Here is a 23,432-nt window from a genome sequence, read left to right as displayed (position 1 = left end):
GTTTCACGACTAGTGCGTCCGAAACCCATCACCAGTGGATAACATCGGCGTTAACCGTCCCAATACACGGTACATGCACCCAAGAATGAGAAAAAGTCAAAAGATCCCACGCTAAAAGAAGTTTGCCCGTGATGAGACCCCTCTCTTTCACCCGCTGGACCCTCATTTTCCATTTCCATCTCAATATCATATGGACGGATCCTGGAAGGGCGAGAAAGATGTGCTGTGTGTACTTGCTGTCCTAGCACGTACGCAGAGTAGAGGGCCCTGGAATTCTCAGCTTGCTTTTTCCTTCTTTAGCCGCCGGTAGTTGTTACTTTGATGGTTTTGGTTAACTGTTTTGGTTAACTAACTAACTAACTCACTAACTAACTAACTATTTTAGTGGGAAAGTTCGGGACCGATGGGTGCTTGATTGTGTATCTGGGTAGAGTTTGATGTTGATGTTATATTGACATTGCTTCATATTGATATTGTCCAAATATCTATATAATATCTATCTCTATAACTGCAATGTCTACACAATACCTATACATACAGAAAATAAAGCACATTCATCAACCCCCTTCTTATCAGGACATATTCAGTCCAAACCACTAGATAAGATCACCACATCAATGCATAACGTGTACCTGCAGAACCATCACTCACCGAGCTTTCGAGCGTAGCGAGCTAATGGGGGTTTGGGGGCTTGCCCCCATCAATATAAACAATAATGAATGAATGATTAGTTTGAATGTCGCTCCGCTGGCCCTTCGGGGACCACTGCCGTGGAGGCAGACTATATGTACTTGAAGATACTCTGGATTGTATCAGCTCGACATGGTTCTTATCACCTGCTAAGCTGAATCGTCTAGATTGCTTCACCCTGCTGATGTTTGCAGAATTGTTGGGACAGAGAACAGCTTACTGACCTATCTCTTGACGATGATAGTTATATAGATATTGAGGATTGGAATGTATGAAGAAGTAAGAATGTTCAAGTGGTTGGTTCCTTACGGTGTACTTGCTATTCCCACATTGTCTCTCCCTCATTGCCATACCTAGCCAACTATCTCCTCTTCATCACGACTCCAATTGATGGAAACGTCAAGGGAAGACTTGGGAGACTGTCAAAAATTTACAAGTGTAAATAAATGCATTCTTCACAATGGATGAATTGATGTCAGCTCACACGATATGAATCTCTACTTCTATACATTCATGGCAAGTTACATCTTCCATCAAAACCAAATTCTTCATGCCAAGAAATCACACTTCCATTCAAATACCCTTCAACAAACAAACCTTCGTGCGTTGAAAGCAGAACATCCATTGTTCGTGCCATCAAAGAAATACTTCTATGAACTTGCTATTCAATGAAATGCATTCCTTACATTTCATTGTCTCAATCTGAGCTTCACAATATGCGGTGTGCACATTTCCTAAAGCGTCATTGCTGGTACTCGATCTTTTCTTTCACCACGTTATGTCCATTTGGTGATTTATTTATCTGCTATGATAAACTTCAAGCTGCATTTATTAGAGACGAAGAAGCCGACGAACATCAATCTTCCAGGCCAATTATCACACAATAAAACACTACGAAAGTCATGGCCGATGTAGTAATGAAGGATGCACCAGCTGCGGCTGCGGCTGCAGGTGCTGCCGCTTTGCAACGACTAGCTGGAGGAGGAGCTGTTGAAAGGAAAGCTCCTGGAACTATAGGTCCTGCCCCTAAAGGATCAAGTGGTCTAGCTCGAGGAGCAATACAACGGACGAAATTCTCGGAAGCATATCGTTCCATCTTCACACTCAATCAACCAGATCTCATTCCACTTTTTAGACATGTCAATTGCAACTATTTGTCTACCAAAGGCCACTCACCTACAGTTTTGGAATTGAAACAACATGCACAAGCATTGGTGATTCTCCTCAAGCAAATCACGCTTTCCACGCACGCGGGAACCATCGATAGTAAAAACCAAAAAGCCATTACCAGTCTTGGGGAAACCCCGAGCTTTAATGAAAATGAATCCTTCGATTTTCTCAATGATTTGAATAATGTCTATGAGAATAATACAGTTCATCACAATCTTCCACTTCCCACTCTACTCAATACATTGGAACCTCAGTATGTCGAACCGGGAACAATGGTAAATCCAGGTCAACCAGATCATTTCGTCGATATTGACGTCTGTCCATTACATCAAGTGGATCCGACTCCTGTTGACGGTCCATCGCTTCCATATGCTACTCATGAAGCGCTTCTCAAACACGCAAATGAAGTCCTCGAACTAATCGACCATGAATATAGCGCCAAGGGAGGTCTACTGGGTGTTCTTCCTCACGAAGATGATGACAACAATCGACCCCTAGCAGAAACAACTCTCCTTGGTCAAATGATACTTTACATTCAACGACTTGTCGCACGCCTCCATAACCTCGAACGTCTTCACGCGAACGCCATGGATGTAATGAAAGGTGAAGCCGTCGTCCCTCACCAAGCACTTTCTCGCGTAGGACCCGATGGACGCAGCGGCCGCGAGCTCGTCTACCCACAAGATCGCTTCGTACTCGTTAACTCCGGCGACGACATCTGGCAATTTCTCAATGACGAATTTGAAAAGAAAGAACGAGTCGACGAACAAGTCCGCGCAAACCATCTTCGTCTCGGCGTTGAAGGCGAACGTCTTTGGGAAAAGAAAGGCGGAAAAGAATATTCCCGTGGTATTACCGCCATCGATGTTATAACCCGCTATTATCGACTCCGCAACGACTCTCTGAAAACTATCTTCGTAATCCCCGCGCATGCCGAGCATCCTGGTGTCAAAGTAACCCGCGACATGGAACGCAACCCCACTGTCGTCAGCGTCGTCAAACCAGTCTGGCCTGAACGTGTCTCTGTCTGGGAAAAGAAAACCCGTGACGATTTGGACGAGTTACGTCAACTCCGTCGGGACAATGCATCTCTACGCGAAGCCGCTGAAGTCGCAGACACCGAACGCACATATCTCCTCAACGAAGTCAAGCTCCAACGCTCCCACGTCTACAACGCGAAGGAAAAATGGAAACAATTCACCGAAGGTCCCGACTTCCACGAACAAGCCATCGAGCTGCAAACTGGACGCGAAACCCTTATTGAAGAACGCGAGAAACTCGAAGCCCAACGCGAACAGCTCGATACCCGGGCTGCCGATCTCGAGACTCGATCCCAAGAACTCACTTCGCGCGAACAAACGCTTGCGAATATTCGGGCGGCAGACGCACGTCAATTTGAAGCTCGTCGCGCCACGCTCGAGAATATATATAAACAGCGCTTGATTGATCTAGAGAATGATCGATTGGCCGCGGTCGAGAATGGAACGAGATTGGCGGATGAGTTCCAGAAGGCCTGGACGGAACAATTGGAGAATACGCAGACGCTGGTGGATTTCTTGAATAGCGATCGTGCGAAGAGTTTGCTGGCGGAGAATCTCATCCCGGATGATATTGGGAGGAGGGGCGTGAGGGGCGCGCAGGAGGTGGTGCAGAGGGTTTTGGAGAAGTTGTCGAATCCGCAGGGGGAGAGGGACATGGGAAGGTAGTGGATTTTTATTGAATTGTACGGTAGCTTTGATTATCTTTATGCTCTCTGTTTTTTTTTTTTTTTTTTTGCGGAGAGCCAAGTGAGTAGAGTAGCTAAGGTAGATAGGCGAGTAACTAATTCATTTGATGGCTTGTATGTATGGATGTTTGAATGGTTGTTTGTATGTACGTATGTATGTATTCATGAACGTGTTGGCAATAGTAGTCACCTAGTGCATTTTAAATCAAACCTCTTTCTTCCCTCTATCGTTCTATCCTTACTTTATATTACTTCCCTTCACTTTATGTTATTCATTACCATCGATATCGATATCAATTCCATCTCGTAAATGAGGAAAGTTGAAGAGAAATATCACTCTCTGTATATTTGTTCATCTATCATACACCAACCACACTTTGTGGGAGAAGAATTGTCAGGTCAGGAAGGATGTTATAGAATATTCTTGGAATCTGAAACTAAACTATCGAATTGGAAATTTATTATTGCTGAGAAACTGTTTTTGTATGTTGGTTAGTTATCTACCTAGGTATATTTATAACTTGTTTGTTATTACCACAGGGGTTTATGTAACACTATGTTGATATTGTAGTATAGGACATACCTAGCTGGATTTGATTTGGCTTCATATAGAGAGTATATCACGGTGCGAGGGATAGGATAGGATGGGATAGGATGGGATGGGATAGGATCTGGGTATATGTAAGAGATGCTAACAGTCACCAAGAAGGAAGAATTCCAAGGCGTCGACCGAAAGGGCGCCGACTGTACGATACGATGTAGTTGTATTAGTGTGTGCATCCACAGGACTACGCGATGGAACCCGTGACAATATAACAAAGTCATCTCAGACTTGAATAAGTGATCCGGTCCCCGGGTGACGGTTCGCGAGATGTGATTCCGCAAAGATTCCTAACGAACGATCCCCATCTATTTCGTCGGAATGATATACCGCAATCGCGGAATATCAAAATCCAAAGGTTGCTTCTGCTCTGATCATGATTGATTCGCGGAAAACCTTCACCCAAGCCCTGGTCTTCCGGCTTTCGCACCTCGATTTGCTGTGAGTTCTCTGATGTAACGCCACTTTATCTCTGCGGTATATCAGATACATTCTACTGTTATAAACTGCCACCGCAGCAGAAGAAGTAAGCGGATAACCCTCGTCGACGGAAGGAAAGTTTCCCCATCCATTTCCTATCACTGTAGGAGGCGAGATAACATTGGCTATTGACATTCCATTGAAAGATCTGCAGCTTGTTGTCGAGAATACAGACAGCTGGCTGGAGCACCTTGTGTTGCGCCCCCGGAAAATATTGTAAAGTCGTTATATCATATAGTGCCGCTGGATAAAGGGAGGGAATATATTCCAAGGTCCATTCCTCTCATGACTCAATATGCCCCATCGTAAACAGCCCTATTTGCAGTCCCTTGTTGTCAGTATAGCTGTGTAGAGTAGAGATGGGAAGGGAGAAGAGATAAGACTAGATACCTAGTTCGAGCTCCCAAGTTTCTGCTCACGAGACTGGACTTGACGGTCGAATATCCTTTACTCTCAAGGCCTATATTTGTTTGTCCTTTCCACGAATGCTTATCTTCCGTGTGTATAATCGCTATGCGACAATTGAGTTTCCGAAAGACGCAGAATAATTTATCTTTGAAAATGGCCGGAGATGGACGTCCTGCCGCACCCGGCTTTGCTGTACTACTCTCATTCACACAGATGCGAGCTGGCACCGTCCAGACTTTCCCGCTGCCTGGAAACAATTTCGTGACCATCGTGCTGAGTGTCTGTTGTGGTACACGCATGTGATGCTGTTTTTGAAGATGGTTATGCCTGTCCGCCTACAGATTATCCCGAGACCGTTCGCGGGGGGTCCGCCATCTTCCAGAATAGAGAGTGGCTGTCTGTAAAGTTCCAGTCGGCCCAGCTAATGGGTAGAACTTTATCCACACTTCAAACCCACCGGCCTTCCCTTCACGTTGGAAAATAAAAGATGTCTCGTTTGGGGGGTGGGGTTTCGTAAAGTTGACAAGTGCGGCTTTGCCGAAGATGGAATTGCGATTTTGGACATGGTCATCCTCGTTGATCGCCAAGTTGATTAGAAATGAAAATGCGTGGGCGATGAACCCTGATGATTTGTTAGATGATACCTCTGCAAGCAGAAGGAAGGAGCAAAGCTACCTATCAGAGCAAGAAGCGTGATTCCCTTGCTCCCACTCTCATCCCATTGATCTTGGTTGTTGTTGGCCTCGATTGCTGCGTCAATATACTCCTGAGCTGCATTTTTCATAATATCACTCATTTGGGCAAAAGAAGCAGTCCCGCTACTGTCATACTCCCAAATTTCAAGATGACAAGCTCTGTATTCACACCTTGTTGTCAGTGCATCTGTTTGTATACAGCAGAGAAGGAAAAGAAGGATTGGAAAACATTGCAGATCTAGATCACGGATGCTAGAATATGTACACATGTATATATATCTGTTGTTCCTCACCATCGCCAACGATGAGAAAATACGGGGAAAAATTACTTGTTTGAATTGGTCCTTCAAATAAATAGACAGCGTTCAAATGATGAACAGTTCCAGTATCGACTGAGCCGAATTTCCCCTTTGTCCAGCCAGTCTTCTTTTCCCATCAAAGCCCGATCTACAGCAGAAATAGATAGGTATCATTTTTGAAACTGGTAATAGGATCTCCGACTTCTTCATAACATTTGACACGATCTACTGAGATTCTATACCATCTGATTGATGTGTCATTTGTTGTTAAGATCTCTGTCGAGTCCTCTGTTACGCTCTCTGGTATCTCAACTGAATATAGTTGGACTGGAGGTATTGAGGGCTGTACCAAGTCACATTGTTTTTAACAACTTGACAAATCAAAAGCATATTGCTCTCTTCTCACAAGCTCGGAGATTGGTATAGTATATAAGAGATGTGGATTTCTTACAAAAATGAAGAGGAAGTTGTTAATTCATCAATCTTCATGGTGGGAAAGCCAATACAATTGTCCCACACCAGTCCCTCATAGCTGTCATGGATTCAATAGCATAATCATATGGCTATCTTAAACACTTGATTTTAAGCTATCTGATATGCAAAGGAAGTTAGCTGAGAAAATAAAGCCTCGAACTTCTAGACTATTGTTTCAAGCATTTCGAGCTCACATTCGAGAAATATTGATGAAGCTTAAGCGTTTTCCGCAGCTGGTTTGATTCGTTTGTAAGTCTTACATTGATTCCTCTTCAACGATAACATGGGCCAACAATAAACTGATCCTGTTGCGCACCTAGGTATACAACTGTATCAAAGCTGATATCACACATTATAGCTATCTCTGAAATCTGCTCCAGATTCATGTTCAATCTGTGCTACACCGAGGGAGATTGAGGTGTAAACTAATCTGTTCTCTTTTCGTTTTTTTTTTCTCACAAAGAACCATGGAGCGGGTAATCAAGTTTGAGAGATTTTCTCATAAGATTCCTCAAACACAAAGCACCAAAGAATGCGAACACGTGAGTCTCAGAGCGCATGCAATGAGCCCGTTTCGCATATTTTCTGCAGTGTACATATAATCTCCAAAATCCGCATGACAGTATGCTGTTTTCTGTCTGGCGTACGAGATGATGCTCAAAGAACCATATCGTCGGCATGTTTCTACGGCATACAAGTCGGAACAGCTTCTGTGTGAGTCTTCGCAAATAGGAATTCTAGCTCACACAACATGTTTTTTCTTGCTTAGTGTTGAGTCCGGGAATTGTTTGTGTGGCAACAACGTAAACAGTCTTCCTCAGTCGCTAGTTCTCTGAGCTGCATCGCCTCGTGCCCCTCTGATAAATTTTATACAGCCGAACTTTTCTCATCAGAGACTTGCCTTAAGCGACAGATTCGAGCCCACAAGTTATAAATTTTTACCACCTGTTGTCAAAACCTCTGTATCACAACATTTCTTTCTATATTTCTTTTCTACGATGTAAAATCAGATGCCCTCTCTAGAAAAACTAGGAACAAAGAAATGACAGACTTGAAGCTTTATTAATTTCTTTGTTTGATCTCGCAAAGCTACACAATGAGCACATCAGATAGTCGTTAAATCATCTTGCACTACTAAGATCCATCAATCAACCTAGTCCAGGTTGCATATAATGAGCTACTGCCTCGGAATCAGGAGATTGGGTGTAATATGTTTGCTAAGTCAGTCTGCCTACAAAACTTCAATGTTTGCAATATGATGTTCAAGATCCCATGAGCCTGAAAAATACATTGCAATCCCTCATAAATCATTGAAGCACGCACTACAAATGTGGGCCATTCATTTAAATTCTCTACTACACCTATATATTACATAGTTTATTCATAACTCAACCTTTGACATCCCATTTCTCTTACTCACCAGTTCATCATTATCACATTTTCTATCAGATTTGTGAAAATTCAATATTCATTTTATAGTTTTAGTGCTGTAATCTTTCAAAGCTTCTATTTTTACACTGGTGAGTTTCTGACCAGCAGAAACTATTCAAGGCAAATAAAAAGAAATCATACATTGTGAATAAGTTGAAGGAGTCGAAGATGTCATAAATCGTAAAATAAAGTCATAAAGCATGGCTCGTTACCTTGTGTCGGGCTGATATGTCTTACCGTATCTTGTTTCTTGTCCAAATTCTCTTAACCTACCTTTTTCTCTCTCTACCCAAAACCTCTGTCAAAGGTCTTATATTCTTTCCTCGTCTTCTCAAGCGCTGCTACCAGAGCAATCACCCAATCTGAAACTTGCCAACTCTGTTCCTTCGAAAACTCTTCCCGAGCATCTTCTTCTCTTCTTTTCCTCCTTCACAAAGTCCGTCAACCTCAAATCCGGCACACTGCACCATTCCCAACTAGCCAAACTCGGACACCAATCTAAACTTGCGGACGTAGTTGAGCCAAGGGTAAAAGATGGAGAGATGGGGATGCGGCAAACGTTGGGAAGGGCACTCTTGAGAGTGAGTGAAGGAATCGATTGAATCGGGGGTTCGGGGGTGGCTGGGAGTTCAGTTGGAGATTCGGAAGTGATCGGGAGCTCAATAACAGTCGGAAAACTACTGTCTAATTGATTATCCTCGCAGATCTCGAGATCTGAATGATCCTCTGGTGCAGGGTGGGCCAAGATTTGCGCTGCTGTCGTCCAACCTGTGCGATCATTAGACTCGGATGATGAAGCAGATGACGGCGACGATGGTGGCGACGACGATGGTGACGACGATGAAGATAAAACAAGAAGTTTGATCGCGTGGAACTTTGCTTCATCCGAATGGCTCCAGCTATCAGTCGATCTCGATGATTTTTGTGATGTTGTTCGCTTTGGTACATTGGCCTGAAGGGCTTCGGCTAAGGCTGTAGATGCATCTGCGAGGTTAATTGCGAGTTCAACATTTTTCTCAAGCGTGACGACCTTCTTGGATTCTTCAGCTGAGTGTTCGAGTGCAATCTGGAGTTCCTTCTCAAGACTCTCAACCTTCTTCAACTCTCTCTCGAACAACATCTTGAAGTGGTCTGCAAAGGCCTTTTGTTGATTCGGAGCGGCACGGGCCGCTCGGAACTTTTGAACCTCTTTTTCAAGATGTTCATTCTTGTCTTTGAGTTGTTTAATCTCATCTTCAAGTTGTCGGTTCTTGTTTTCGGTATCTTGGAATGCATTACTGAGCCTGATGTAGGCCTTGTGTGTCTTATCTGCGTAGATTTTCCAAGCCCGCGTCTCGTTCAGGGTTGCTTGTGCTTCATTAGTAAACACAGGAGGTGTTCTAACTGAACAGTGCGGTTGGATCAAAGGATCGACTTTCCTACCTTCTACAGTAGTCGCTGTCAATTTAGGAATTTTGATAGTGAGGCATGGGGGCAAACTCTTTTGAAGATACAATGAGGATTGTGATTTTGGACTTGGTGACTCGAGCTCACATATTTTGACCGGATTCGAGCTGAGTGGAAGGCATGGCATTCTATGAGTCACCGGCAATTCATGATATCTGACCATCTGCACTGGTTGACCATCAACAATCTTTGCGGCGTGGAAGGGTTCAGATACTATCATTTGTCTGATCTTAGTTGAACTCCGTCCCCGGAAAGCCATCATGGTAGTTCTGATTGAACTGGGGATTCTCCGCATGACTCTCCTCTTCATGACAACTATTCGTCTCGTGTGTTGTTGATTGTGAAACCAAAAAGATTTTGGGAGACGATTATTGATTGGCGATCTTGGCCCTGTGTGTCTGACATCTCCAAGACCAAATTCGATTGAGGCGTCTGGGGAGTCTGGTTTGGGATATCGACATTCCGGTGCTGAGCTACTTGTCGCCTGCGAAGAATATTGTGGCACGGAAGTATTGATTCTAAGACTCTGTGACTCTCCTACACGTCTGACCATTCTCGGGTAAAATGATTCATCCATGGTATTGGTTTCACCTACCTAGTGTCTGAGTTTGGTACCCTTCACAAGCTTTTTTTTTCAGAGGCGGTTGATCAAGATTTTTAAGACTTTATAGTTGCCACTTACTATCAGAGTGGGTTAATTGAAATAGTCGCTGTGATTTAGAGAAGTAGAGAGATCCTGGAGAATTTTACAAGAGTAAAAAGAAACGATTTTATATCTCTGTGAATTTGACTGTTCAACCTCTGTTCCGGGGGCTATGATTACCAATACTCAATGGCTTTGCGGGTTATCAAAGAAAATCAATGGATGAACAATGTAAACAAAGGACCTTACCAAATGTACTCAAATCTCAACAAAGAAAATCCAGGGTGTCATTTTGCACAGAAAATGGAGAAAGAAAGCTCATCTAGTACTATTTAGCGCCACATGACTTCTGAGTCACAGCTACATTTTTGGAATTAATAGTATAGTTGTACGGGGAATCATTGAATCTGGTATGGTCAGCAAAGACATAGATGGTTCGAATAGCAATATCAGTAACTACGTCAATAGTAGTTACTTCCACCTCGAGAAATTGAGGGGGTTCCGAGCCCTGAGTCACGACTAAATGGAAGGGTTGAGCCAGGTCTCTGCGCTACTACGGAAGAGTTAGCATAATCCACAAAAGGTGTTCAAGACAGATATACCTAATCGACCACTTGGTCTAGCAAAGTCTGATGCTAAAGATGCTCCTGGGTTTCCCACTTTCAGACCTGCCCGCAAGCCATAACCTACAAAACTGGACGGTTGACCAGTATTAACATTGATACTTGAAAGTGGAGTTCGACGAGGGGTAGCTCGACCATTGGGTAATGGCAACGGTGTTCCAGCCATATGGCTTTGTATATTGTTCCTACCGATGCTTGTAGGAGGAAAATGGCTGGATGCCAAAGGCTGTCGATGAGAGGAAGGAGTTGCCTGAACATGATTGTCTGTAACATTCTTCGTAAGTAATCCATAATTGAATTTTAGTAGCGACAAGATGTTTCTTACAGTGCTGAGACACATGACTTTGCCCTTGGCTACCAATATTGTCCCACTCACTACTATGTCTTCTTCTTTGGGGTGGGGGTGGCATGGTTGAGTTGAGAAAACCGCTAGCATGATTCAGCGGGCCAGTCTGTTGATTTGCGTAAAGAGGCGGTCTGTGGTCATTTGTGCCTGGGTTTTCCGTGAAGCGATTACCGTTTGTCGTCGCTTGTATTGTATCATCAACTGCGTTCGAAGCCGCAGTCTGAACTTGATCCAACATTCCTCTACGCTTCATCTTATCGTAAAGTTCCTGGGTCTGAAGTAACTTCTTATTCCTCTCTCTAAGATCATGATGGAGCTCTTCATTCTTCCTCCTCAAAGCATCATTGTCCGAATTCATTCCTACATCAGCGTTTAGTGTTCAGTTGGGAATGAAGGAAGTCATCTAGAATCCCACCCTGCATTTTGTTGCGGAGGTTCGATATCTCGCTATTTGCATCATGTATTATCTTGTCCATCTGAGAATCCAGCGTCGAATACTTGTCTGTCAAACTTTTGGCAAGGTATTCTTGATAAACACTTCAAGTTCGTCAGTAAAGCTTGCAGCATTGGACTTCAGGCACACACATCTCTTGAGTTGTTTGATATGCCCAGAAACTTAAGGCTCGGCCTGCGCACTCCATTATGACGCTTGGATTGAGTCCACTCAACACGCTCGTCTTATAGTCCTCACTTGGTTCTAAATTTGTAACGACAACATCGTCAGGATTTGGTAAATGCATATCGCATGCGGGACATGTTGTTCGTCGATTCTCCCGTACACTTGTTGAAAGCTGGGATTGATTTGCACATTCGATGCAAAAAACATGACTATAAAGGATGAGTAATGAAAATTCCGAGTGAAATTGTGAATCTGAAATATGAGATGGGAAATTGATGGAAGACGAACCTGCAGGTAGTAACCACTGCATGGTTCTTCAACTCTTTCCTGCATTTCAATGCGTTGCAACGAAGAATAAACTCCATTTCCTTTGCGCACACAGTGTCACCGAACGAGGCTCCTTCTCGGCTGCTCTTCTTCGTCACCTACATCAAGCGCCAATAGTCATCCTGATGATTGTGGTTGTTGAGCTCCAGTTAACAGCAGCACTTGATGAAATAAACTGTCTTATCCCAAGACTCGGCGGACAGGACGATGAAAGTGATATTTTGAGTTCGAATGAAACGGCCCGAGCCGAACGGGGAACACATTAAACATATCAAGATTATGTAAGCGAAGTCTTATTTTGGGGCGGTCAATAGCGGCATAAATCTGACCCCACAATATCTGTAAGCTCAAAGGTGGCTGTTTGTAATCCAACAAACATCTGAAAACATCTGAAAACATCGGAAGATGTGCTGCAATGAAGGCTGATATCGTGCCAAGTCTCTCACCGATGCCCTGTTGCGTGCGGCATGAACATGGTATCGTCTTGGTACATCTTCATCCGGGGTACATCCGATATGCATGGGAATAGTTTCTCCGTTGGATCCTTGTATAGGCTATCAAAAGTGACATCTAGGATGGATGAATGGTGGGATGGTCGTGTATCTTACGACTGGTTCAAATTCTTCCATTGAAAGAGTACCAATCAAGTACTGGGATTTATCTTCAAGGTGTACAAGCTCTGGGTGTTTGGTCGGCAAGTCATTCACATTTAGCAAAAAGGGAATTGTTCAAGGACCTCAACTTGCTGTAGGGATGATTTGATCTAAGTAGTGGATAATCTTCCTGTATGATTCTACACCTGGCACTCTCATTCAAATTGTTGCCTCCCATCTTTAAAAAAGCATAATTGGCAAATCATTTGTCTCGATGAAAATTATACTGCAGGTGCCAAGGTTTTCCAAAATAGCATAAGTTCACCGAATCTGTCAATCATGTCTCCCTTTTCGATTGAAAGAATTAAGTTGCCGTTTTGGAAATTGGAGACTACTTTCAAGAGTACTACAAGATGTGGCTGCAAAATTCTCGTTCTTTGCTGGCCGTTCTGTCCACAAGCATCCTGCTTCCCTCATCAGTCCTGGGAATCAATTCTACTTCACCCACTGTGACCGTCACCAATGGTTCATATATTGGAAAATATGTTCCTGAATGGCAGCAAGACCAGTTTCTGGGGATACCCTATGCTATTCCACCCTTGGGAGACCTCAGATTTGCTAGACCAAAGTCCTTGAACACTTCGTTCACTGGATATCGTGATGCAACACATTATGGTCATAGTTGTTACCAATATGGCACAAAGTTCAATCTTTCTGAGGACTGTCTCACTCTCAATGGTATAGTCATCAGTCAAGAACACGCTGAATCAATGCTAAATATTGCGCAATTTAGTGATAAGGCCAGCGGGGACCACACCTGACAGTAATTTGCCTGTCTTGATTTGGATATTTGGCGGTGGATTCTATACTGGAGCGACAGCAGATCCCCAGTGAGTATTCTTGGGGCATTTCAAATGTTCACTACATTCCTAATAATTCTCAGGTACAATCTTTCTGGTATCACGCATGTCGGACAGCAAACTGGGCAACCTATTATTACAGGTAATCTTGACTGGCTTTTTTGATCAAAACATTTCTAACTGTAGAAGTATCTATGGACTATCGCCTTGGAGTGTGGGGCTTTCTCCAAACACCTCAAGTCCTTGCTGAAGGAAGCTCTAATGCTGGGCTACTTGATCAAAGATTGGCATTGAGATGGATAAAGGAGAACATCGCATCTTTTGGCGGAAACCCGGAAAAGATTACGGTCTGGGGAGAATCCGCTGGCGGTCAAAGCATTAGTTATCACTTGTACTCTTACGACGGCAGAGATGACAACCTATTTCAAGCAGCAATAATCGAATCTGGAAGTCCTACTGGGGCTAGTCTGTATGAGATTTCTTTCTCTGAAATTCCGCCCTCCTGCTTTAGCTTGAGTTCTAATCTGTTGCAGGAATCCTCTCGGTTATTATACGGTGCCAACCGAAAATCTAACTCGAGCCACCGGCTGTTGGACATCAACAGACAAACTCGCTTGTTTACGAAGTCTGACTTCAGATCAGCTATGGAAAGCCCAAGTCAGCCAACAATGGAATCCCATGGCATGTCACACCTTTTCTTCACTTGAATATTCACAATTTTAAGCCAATTTGGATCATTAAACAATTACATATTTTCAAACAAAACTAACTCGACTTTAGGTCGATGGAGATTTTCTAACTGACTACCCCAGTAGTCTCACGCCTCAAGGAAAGTTTATCAAAGTCCCTCTCCTAATTGGAGCGAACAGCGACGAAGGAGCTAGTTTCGGTGTTTCCGGATTAGATAACGAGACAGCTATCTTCAACAATCTACTCGTCTACCGGGCTTCGAACGCGTATGCTCTATCACCCCCAACTGCTAGAAAGTTGCTTGAGCTGTATCCTGTATGTTATTGAAACTCGTGTGCAAAGTTCCCGATAGTAATACTGACAGTAACAGAATGACCCTGCAAATGAACCTCCATACTACATTACCAATGCGACAATCTTCCCGTCCAAGGGGTTACAGTACGTTAGCCTGAGACCTGAATTCTCTTGACCGACTCCGTACTAATGCAAAACCTAGATGGAGACGTAGTGCCGCTATCGCAGGAGATCTAGTTATGATATCCGGTCGTCGAAAGGTATACATATGTTCCTGTTCATCCTATTTTCTCTTTAGCACCAGCTTCTAACTCAAGATTTTTTTTATCTAGCTGTGTGAAGTCTATGCCGCGGCTTCTCAATCAGTATATAGCTATCGCTGTAAGTTTTATCCTCTCAGCCTGTACTTCCCCTCCAAATTGTATCCTTACAATACTAATCTTCTTCCCATCTGCCAGTCGATACATTTCTCTGGAATGCTGCGGTCACCGATGGCGTAAAGCATTGTAAGTCTCGAAATTGTTTTCCCTACTCTTCTACTAAAATAACGCTGCTAACATCCTTAAGTCGTAAATGTCGTCTTTTCCTTTCAAAATATCTCCGGCGCTCTGGGTCCCCTCCCCCAATACCAGTCCTATCTCGATTTATCACAAAATATTGGCAAAGCCTATATTTCATTTGTGAACTATCATGACCCAAACGCTCTTTCCAATAGCTCGTTATCCACGATCTCAAACAGTACGTCAACTACTGGCACAAACCTTCCACATTGGCCACTTTATAATAAAGATACGCCAAAAAATATGGTTCTAAACAGCAACAAGACATTTGTAGAGGATGACACATGGAGAAAGGAGGGGATCGACTTTATCAACTGGGGTGGTGTGGATAGAGAGTTGTGGTCTTGAAGATGCATGAGGATGAAAGTAAAGTCAGTGGGAGGGTAGAGGAATCAAGAGAAAATACGAGCGAAATGAAAGAGAGGATTTGAGATCAGCATTTCAAGGCTTAGATGAATTAGGAAATAATGGAAATTTATGATAACGAGATAGGGTTAATGGAAATTATTCGCGAGATCGAGGACTACGTGTGGTTGATGCTAGTGTGATTCCATTTCGTTTTGACTGGTCGTTGAAAACTGAAATTACTGTCATTGTATCGGGCTGCTAATATATTCACCTGATGAGAGGAATCAGCCCAAAAATAATTCGAATAGTCCCATCCATTAATTCTCTTTCGTGGGATATAAAGCAGACAGTTAACTCGCTCAGCTAGGATGCTTCTCCTTACTATTGGATTGTCAATATCAACGCTGACACTCGCCAAGAAACACAAATGAAGCCACAACGCCGCAATATTGGGCAGTGTTCAGCTCATGATAACAAGCAACATATAAAGCCCGTGTGATTCTTACTGGAAATATCTGCGTTTACTATCAAATTCAATAATTAGAGTACACCATTCCAGTACCTCTTACCGGAATCTCACCATGCTCTGCACCGCTTGCCAAGACATCTCATTTGTTCCATTGCAACAGACTGGTGTCACTTTTCAAAAAGATGCGACTGAAGAAATACGAGCCGCGTACGCTAATCATGGATTCTATTTTCACGAGAGCTGTCGTATGGTAGAGTGGAATCAGCTTCGACCCGAGTGCCAGCTGTGCAAATTAATGAGTGCTCGACTACGTTGCAATGTGAATAGATCCTCGAATGATAGATTATCTGCTGCTTTGGATCTCACAGCCTTCCTTGGAGACGACACTCCGTTGATAAATTCGAAGCTCGGATTCACGCTGTTAATATTAACCCAGAAAGGAGAATTTTCAAAATCGAGCGACGGTCGGAATTTTGTGAAAATCAACGACGGAACTAATTGGTCAGGGTCTTTTGATATTCACTATGGTGATTTATCGGCGAATATGGATTTGAGTGTACTTCACGGCTCGTAGTATCTTGCGTTCAACGGTGTTTCTTGACTGATTTCCATAGGCAAATTACCTGAGGTCTATTCCGAATGTTCCTACGAAGGCTCTCTATATCAACGATTTGAAGACCGTGACGATGGATTTGACGCATCTATGAGATTGGCAATTACATGGATGATTGATTGTTTTGATCATCGGCTTTGCCGAGAAACAATAGGGGCGCTCCCTACTCGTGTCATATATATCGACGAGAATCCCAGTATTGCGCCGCGTCTTGTAGAGTCAAAAGGACAAGTGGTTTCCTATGCTACTTTGAGTTATTGTTGGGGCAGAAAGGGTCAATTGCAACTAAAGAAAGCAAATCATCTTCAGTTTTTGAACGCTCTTCCTGTTCAATTGCTTTCCATGACTACCCAAGACGCAATTAGAGTTACTCGAGCACTATCGATTAAATATCTTTGGGTAGATGCTCTGTGCATCATCCAAGATTCGACCGAAGACAAGTTGAAAGAGCTTGCTGTAATGGGAGAAATTTACTCTCGTTCCGTCATCACGATTGGTGCTGCCAATGGTGACTACGCAGATGCTGGACTTTTTGCAAAGCGCGACCCACATCGGCAGCGACCCTGTCCCATCTATGAAATAGAAACCAATGGTAGTAAAACTCAGATATTTGCCGAACTTCCTCGAGACGATGAACAGGGAACAATACTGGACAGTCGTGGGTGGATTTTCCAGGAAGAAGTGCTTTCAGCTCGGACTCTCAAGTTTTGTTCTGATGGTCTTCGCTGGTCTTGTGTTACTGTATGTGCCACAGAAACTACACCAAATGGCAACTCGCACCCGTCCAATAAACTCGATTATAGGCTTAAAACTTGGCTTCATTATCCAGAATGGAACCCACGATGGGTAGTTGCCTTGGATCCGAAACGACGATATTTTCAAGACTGGTATGAAGCTGTATCAAGCTTCACCGCTCGCGATTTGACATATCATACAGACAAGCTACCTGCACTTGCTGGTGTTGCAACCCGAATCCACAAGATTCGTAAATACGATTATCTGGCTGGTCTATGGAAGCAAGACCTAGAGTATGGCTTACTATGGTATGTTACCTCTCGGCCAAAGATAGATAGTGGAAGGTATGCATTCCCATCTCTGTTGGGCGATGAATACTACACTGTTGTTCCGAGGAAAGGAAGCAGTATGCCAAAATCCACCTCATCTGTGACAGAAGGGATGAGTCAGCTTTCAATAGGCAGCACTGCCACACACATTCCCTTCTTGACGAATGTGCCTATTAGCTCCAAGGGAACAGCCCATTACCTGAAAGCGATAGTGCCCAGTCTCCGACAGCGAGACGAATTTCAAGGAAAGTCCCCCTCATGGTCATGGGCCTCTCTGAAACATGAGAAGATCAACTTTCTATACAGTCACTCGGGGTTGAAAGCATCCGGACGTCCGCTAAGCCACTGCCTTGAAGTTGACTGCTCGCCTCCAGACAAAGGAAACACTTTTACACAAATATTGCCTGGCCATATGATTCTGACAGGTCACTTGAAGCAAGCTCAAGTACACTTTGAGAATTACGGCTACGATACCCAGTACCTCCCACCCAACGTGTCTGCGAGTCGCTGGCCTGGAACTCTCGGGCAAGAGAAGGCTGACGGTTCCGGTGAAGGCGAGATAATTGGATTCGTGGCTTTAGATTCAGACCCAACAGCTAGCGGTTTAAGGGCAAACAGTCTTGCCATTTTGTTGATGCGAGAAGACAAGGATCCGTCGGATTTGAGCATGGAAAAGAATGGGAAACTGGGTTATCATAGTTCAGAAAAGGTTCCACAGACGCTTTCTTGCCTGCCCGATGGCAGTATTACATTAAATAGTGGAACTAAGCGATATCTGACGGGTTTGGCGCTTCAGCAAGTGCGGGATTTCAACAACTTAGCCATCTTCCGGAGAGTTGGATTGTGTCAGTTGTACAGAGAATTTTGGACGGATGAGCTCAAGATAGATTCGAGCAAGAAAATGTTTAATCTTATGGTTGTCTAAGTGTCAACTTGGCCTAACCATATTACTACTGTCGTCTGGCATTAAATCTTGTTAATTACACTTGAACGAGCTTCGAAGTGTTGGGCATACGGAGAGAAGCTAGAGTCGAAGAAGACGCTCACCGCATGATATAATTCGAAATCCATTTTGACAAGATGTAAACAATTGCCATTCTACTTGAATAAAACGTAAGTCATGTCTGCCGAAGCAAACCAAAACCAGAATCCCGCGATCGCCTGATATCTAAAAAAAAAGGGGGGGGGGGGCGAATGTGAAGGTAAAATATCAATTAATCAAGGGAATAGCTCGCTAACCACCTATATCAGTATTGTTTATAATGTTAAAGCTCTTTGCTCCACTTCTCCTCAAAGATCGACAAAGAAACCTAAGGTCTCGACTTAACCCCATGTTCTGTAGCAGTGCGAACCTCAACATTTCCATCTTCCATGCCGAAATACGCAGCCACTGGCTTCTGTCCACCACCCTCTTCTCCAGCATTGGCAACCTGGGCGCCGTTTCTACCATGGAAAAGGCCAGTCTCCAGTACGCCTACTATTCTCTTCAATCTTCTTCCAAGGTTGTGTACCTCCCAAGTGCCGTTTTCTCCATCCCCCTTATCATTGCCCTTCAAATCTGAATGAATCAAAAGTTTTGGGAAAGGCGCATCGATGATCCACATGCCGTTATCTGTAACTACAGGCCCAGCTTTCGCACTTCCACCTTGTCTGATTTTTGGGTCCGGAGAGCCAAGAGTAATTAGAATTCTTTTAATGGTTGGAGCGGCCAATGGTGCAATCTCGATTGGAATAGCCTTCCAGGAAGTGAGAAGACGGGGTTGGAGCTTTCGGTAATCTACGCATGATTAGTTCGAGTCAAAGTCGAGACATGTTACCCAAGTGCTTCACTGACCTGCTACACATACAAACTTCTTGGAAGAAGTTGCGACCAACTTTTCTTGGAAAAGACAAGCTCCACCTCCTTTTATACAGTTGAGATCTTCGTCAATTTCGTCTGCTCCATCAAATGCAACATCAAGACTTTCACGCTTTCCCTTTAAACCTAGATCTTGCAGACCCGTAGAAACATCAAAAGCAGCATCTCCACTCAAATGAAGAGGCTCAGCAACTACTGGAGGCAAAGAATCAATGCTTCCTAAAGGCAGACCCGCTTCAATAATCAATTGTTTACTTTGATCGCCAGTAGGAACAAAGATCATCTTGGAAGTGATATCTCGACCTTTGGCAGCGATAGCCTCCACTACGTAAACGACAGTACTACCCGATCCAATCCCGACATATTTGTAAGAAGGGTCGAAGTGATCCTCCACTGCTCTGTATGCTGCTCGACGCTTTGAGGCCTCTACTGGGGAAAGGTTTGCGTAGTCATAGGTATGAGGAGTAGCATTTTCGGTGGCTGGAACTGTCGGATTTGAGGAGGCCGCAGATTGGCCGGGAACAGCTGGATTGTTGGAAGCCATTGGGTTCGAATATTGCTGCTTAGATATGCTCGAAAAATTCCCTCTAGATATATTCAAGAATTGTGGAAATATGGGATATATGCTGGGGGAATGGCCTGTAGCGGGACAAACACGTGTGAGTGAACGATGCACCGAGATTGTAGAGTTCTTGAGTCCAGTCGGACGTAGAATCGGACGAGACAACGTGTGAGAGCGAAAGAACCGGAGAGCAAGATAGCGAGGATATATTTCCATCAAAACTCGGGTTAGGAAAAGTAAGATCTTATTCTGGTCAATTATTTAACGAGAGTGAGTGATGAGATAATAATTATTTGACTACGTGCCCAATATTGGTGGGGTCAGCCAAGTGGGATGGCCCGACTAGAATTTTGGACAAATTCATGCGACATTGCTGAGTAAGAAATAAGATGACGCTCCGATCCGAATGGAATTGTGTCCGGAGTGAAGGCGTGAAGCTCGGTGAAGACAGCCGTGAGGAGTTTCTCCGGAGTGGGCGGACGCTAAGATAAGAGCTCGACGGTCCTCACGTGCAGATAAGAGCATCCATTCTTAGATAAGCAAGGCTTCTGCAACGGCTCCGTGTTGGTTGATTTACTTCATTCACCATGTCTTCCATATACACTCATACAGTTTCTGGACGTTCAAGGAAGCTGTCAACTGCCGCCTTTGTAGACCCAACGCTCTGCACACTCTATCTTTCTAATCTGTGCCCGTGAATGATGACGGAGATAATCATGGAGCAGAACCCTCCTGTCCTGCAAGGCCCTTCCGAAAAGGAAAAGAAATATGATCGACAGCTACGATTGTGGGCTGCTTCTGGGCAGGCAGCTCTGGAGAATGCCAATCTGTTACTGTTGAACTCTGGCTCTGGAACAGTCGGTGTTGAGACTCTAAAGAACTTAGTTCTTCCAGGTATGTGACAAGCCGATGAGGTTATGCAGTCAACTAACGGCAATAGGCATTGGAAAGTTTACAATTGCGGACGAAGAACTCGTGAATGAGGCTGATTTGGGTGTCAATTTCTTTCTTGATGAAGATAGTTTGGGAAAATCAAGGGCAGAACAATGTGTGAAACTTTTACAAGAGCTGAATCCAGATGTGAAGGGAGACTGGTATCCAAAGCTCAAGGTAACTCTGCGAGTCTACTTCTTTACCGTGAAATCTGCTAACGGAATTAATGCAGGGCGATAAACTCGACCAGTTGTTTGCGGAAGATCACGAAGAAAAATATACATTGATAATATACTCATTTCCAATCGATCCCAGAATCCTCGACCTTGCGGAGAAATACAGCACGTCGCAGAACGTGCCTCTCATCAGCATACACTCCGCAGGCTTTTACTCATATTTCAAAACGCATCTACCAGGGAACTTCCCTATTGTTGACACTCACCCAGATCCAGCCGCGACAACAGATTTACGACTTTTAAAGCCATGGCCAGAACTTTCGAGTTTTGCAGCTGATTTAACCAAAGACATCGACACTCTTAGCGATCATGAGCATGGCCATATACCTTACTTAGTTCTGCTCTTGCATTTCTTGGAAAAATGGAAAGAAGAAAATGGCTCTTATCCGACGTCATATAAAGACAAAACAGCGTTCAGGACGACTGTGACAAACGGCACAAGAAGAAATAATGCCGAAGGTGGAGAGGAGAACTTCGATGAAGCTGTTGCAGCTGTGATGAAAAACATATCCGTACAAGATCTGAAAAGTTCCGTGAAGGAAGTTTTCGACTACACACCAACCGAAGTATGGTGAAGATGTCCCTATCAAGCAAGTGTAATGCTAACTAGCTTGACTTTAGGCAGAATCCAACTCGGATTTTTGGATTATCGCTCATGCTGTGAAGAAGTTTTATGAAAAGCACAATGCGCTCCCACTTCCGGGATCAGTTCCAGACATGAAGGCTCAGTCGAGTACATATGTACAACTTCAGAACATTTATAAAGCAAAAGCTCGACAAGACGTACAGGAAGTACTGGAGACTATCCAGGCACATTCACGTAGTAATGAGATTAAAACAGAGGAAGTAGAGGTGTTCTGCAAGAATGCTGCTTTCGTCAAGCTTATTCGAGGCTCGGATCCGACAATAGATCTACAAAAGATAGCAAGTATGTTCACTGTGTATATTCATTGTTCAAGAATTCGTAATTAACGTGCTGGTAGATTCGGAATCATTAAATGATGAAAACGCTCCTTTCACGATGATGCCATTATCAAACTTCCCTATTTACTTGGCTCTTCACGCAACTGCCCATGTAGCAGTCGCTACTTCATCTGAGATCTTAGCTCAAATCGACGAAGAAGTACCAAATGCATCCTCCAATATACGTGTCCAGAAAGCTGCCGAAGAAGTATCACGAGCCAAAGGAGGTGAATTACACAACATTTCTTCGTTGACTGGAGGGATGGTTGCACAAGAAATCATCAAAATCATCACTAAACAATATGTACCGATCGACAACACATGCATATTTGATGGTATCACGAGTAGAGCACAAGTTTTAAGGATCTAATTGAATAAAGTCTACCTAATCTGAGACTAGCGAATATGGGTGTTTCGCGAAAGGTTATAGGAGCATATGATTCAGGGATGGGAATGCTATGCATATCGAGATGTGGAGGGGTAGATAAGATTAACGAAGATTCAATGATATCACGATCAGTAAAATACCAAATCAGTTTACATTATAACATTTTCAAAGTTGTTAAAGAGGAGTTTCACAGGCGTGATAACCATACATATAAATCACGCGGATCAAGATAAAACCAAGAATTTGATGATTATCTTGCAAGTTGCACCACATTCATGCATGCAGAAGATCATGAGATAAGCATGGAGTGCATTTTTGTTACAATACAGGGCAGTCTTTTTTGGTGGCACATCTGCTGTGCAGTTCTAACACAGTTAGTACGACATTTCCGCATTCGCTTGCTGGCTTGCGTACCTAACTTGATGGCCTACTTACATACATAGTCCTAGTAAAAACGGGTTACACGACAGAGTATTTCAGAACACCGCCTCACTGTGTTCGGAAAGGATATATGAAGTTATATGTGAGATGGTCCTAGATTCTCCGCAGACGTGGCGTTCGGGTGCAACGGGGAGGCGAAATTTGGTAGCGAGGATGGTGGATGGGTCGATTTTACTCATGTGAGGGGTGGGCTGGAATATCGGATGGGGTGGGGGATCTTCCCTGGAGTGGTGCAAATGAGTTGGGTTTTGGGAGGCGATGCAATGCAATGCAATGGAATTGGAATTGGGATTATTTTGTTGGTATTGGTATTGAGATTGAGGGGGAAGAGTCATGGGTAAGGGAAATCCAAAAATGAACTTGAAGAGAAGGAGAGGATGATAGGGGAAGAAAAGAGAGAGTATAAGGGGTTTCGGTCCGAGATCCGATTAGGTCTTTTTATCGGAAATAATTGGTAGAGTTCCCCGCACTTGTAGTGTCAAAATCGCAGATGTTCTTCAGGAGATCAATGAATATCAACATACGAGATTTCGAGGACACAACCTTATTGATAATTAGCTATAATGTGGCTGGGATTCTTGA

At 43.7% G+C, this 23,432-nt stretch overlaps 8 protein-coding genes across 8 annotated transcripts; 4 read left to right on the top strand and 4 right to left on the bottom strand.

Moving 5' to 3' along the window:
- The first annotated feature begins 1,331 nt into the window (after window positions 1-1,331).
- Window positions 1,332-3,775, top strand: BCIN_12g02230 (hypothetical protein). The gene has a single exon (XM_001558020.2). It carries the CDS (start codon window positions 1,593-1,595, stop codon window positions 3,564-3,566), a length of 1,974 nt encoding a protein of 657 aa, XP_001558070.1. The 5' UTR covers window positions 1,332-1,592; the 3' UTR covers window positions 3,567-3,775.
- A 384-nt stretch (window positions 3,776-4,159) lies between these two features.
- On the bottom strand, window positions 4,160-6,115 carry BCIN_12g02220 (hypothetical protein). The gene is made up of 3 exons (XM_024696297.1): window positions 5,751-6,115; window positions 5,058-5,697; window positions 4,160-4,982 (listed from the first exon to the last, which is right to left on the bottom strand). Exons 1-2 carry the CDS (start codon window positions 6,064-6,066, stop codon window positions 5,411-5,413), a joined length of 603 nt encoding a protein of 200 aa, XP_024552105.1. The 5' UTR covers window positions 6,067-6,115; the 3' UTR covers window positions 4,160-4,982; window positions 5,058-5,410.
- A 1,916-nt stretch (window positions 6,116-8,031) lies between these two features.
- BCIN_12g02210 (hypothetical protein) lies at window positions 8,032-10,056 on the bottom strand. The gene has a single exon (XM_024696296.1). It carries the CDS (start codon window positions 9,995-9,997, stop codon window positions 8,306-8,308), a length of 1,692 nt encoding a protein of 563 aa, XP_024552104.1. The 5' UTR covers window positions 9,998-10,056; the 3' UTR covers window positions 8,032-8,305.
- A 292-nt stretch (window positions 10,057-10,348) lies between these two features.
- On the bottom strand, window positions 10,349-12,184 carry BCIN_12g02200 (hypothetical protein). The gene is made up of 6 exons (XM_024696295.1): window positions 11,940-12,184; window positions 11,618-11,860; window positions 11,448-11,569; window positions 11,012-11,392; window positions 10,666-10,950; window positions 10,349-10,616 (listed from the first exon to the last, which is right to left on the bottom strand). The coding sequence occupies exons 1-6, from the start codon at window positions 12,014-12,016 to the stop codon at window positions 10,525-10,527; spliced, it is 1,200 nt and encodes a 399-aa protein (XP_024552103.1). The 5' UTR covers window positions 12,017-12,184; the 3' UTR covers window positions 10,349-10,524.
- Window positions 12,185-12,359: 175 nt separating this feature from the next.
- BCIN_12g02190 (hypothetical protein) lies at window positions 12,360-15,501 on the top strand. Its single transcript, XM_024696294.1, has 11 exons — window positions 12,360-13,309; window positions 13,365-13,461; window positions 13,515-13,573; window positions 13,621-13,900; window positions 13,965-14,112; window positions 14,212-14,436; window positions 14,492-14,559; window positions 14,618-14,675; window positions 14,748-14,796; window positions 14,874-14,921; window positions 14,983-15,501. The coding sequence occupies exons 1-11, from the start codon at window positions 12,985-12,987 to the stop codon at window positions 15,321-15,323; spliced, it is 1,698 nt and encodes a 565-aa protein (XP_024552102.1). The 5' UTR covers window positions 12,360-12,984; the 3' UTR covers window positions 15,324-15,501.
- A 273-nt stretch (window positions 15,502-15,774) lies between these two features.
- On the top strand, window positions 15,775-18,454 carry BCIN_12g02180 (hypothetical protein). The gene is made up of 2 exons (XM_024696293.1): window positions 15,775-16,319; window positions 16,407-18,454. The coding sequence occupies exons 1-2, from the start codon at window positions 15,905-15,907 to the stop codon at window positions 18,392-18,394; spliced, it is 2,403 nt and encodes an 800-aa protein (XP_024552101.1). The 5' UTR covers window positions 15,775-15,904; the 3' UTR covers window positions 18,395-18,454.
- A 66-nt stretch (window positions 18,455-18,520) lies between these two features.
- Bcrki1 lies at window positions 18,521-20,309 on the bottom strand. Its single transcript, XM_001558013.2, has 2 exons — window positions 19,304-20,309; window positions 18,521-19,246 (listed from the first exon to the last, which is right to left on the bottom strand). The coding sequence occupies exons 1-2, from the start codon at window positions 19,869-19,871 to the stop codon at window positions 18,780-18,782; spliced, it is 1,035 nt and encodes a 344-aa protein (XP_001558063.1). The 5' UTR covers window positions 19,872-20,309; the 3' UTR covers window positions 18,521-18,779.
- Window positions 20,310-20,317: 8 nt separating this feature from the next.
- Window positions 20,318-22,737, top strand: Bcula1. Its single transcript, XM_001558012.2, has 5 exons — window positions 20,318-20,783; window positions 20,830-20,999; window positions 21,055-21,624; window positions 21,680-21,986; window positions 22,042-22,737. Exons 1-5 carry the CDS (start codon window positions 20,588-20,590, stop codon window positions 22,389-22,391), a joined length of 1,593 nt encoding a protein of 530 aa, XP_001558062.2. The 5' UTR covers window positions 20,318-20,587; the 3' UTR covers window positions 22,392-22,737.
- The last annotated feature ends 695 nt before the right edge of the window (window positions 22,738-23,432 follow it).

The sequence above is a fragment of the Botrytis cinerea genome, chromosome 12 (genome assembly GCF_000143535.2).
Source record: "Botrytis cinerea B05.10 chromosome 12, complete sequence".
NCBI lineage: Eukaryota > Fungi > Ascomycota > Leotiomycetes > Helotiales > Sclerotiniaceae > Botrytis > Botrytis cinerea.
The sequence above is the reverse complement of the archived record's forward strand: the minus strand, read 5'-3'. Positions and strand labels throughout refer to the sequence as shown.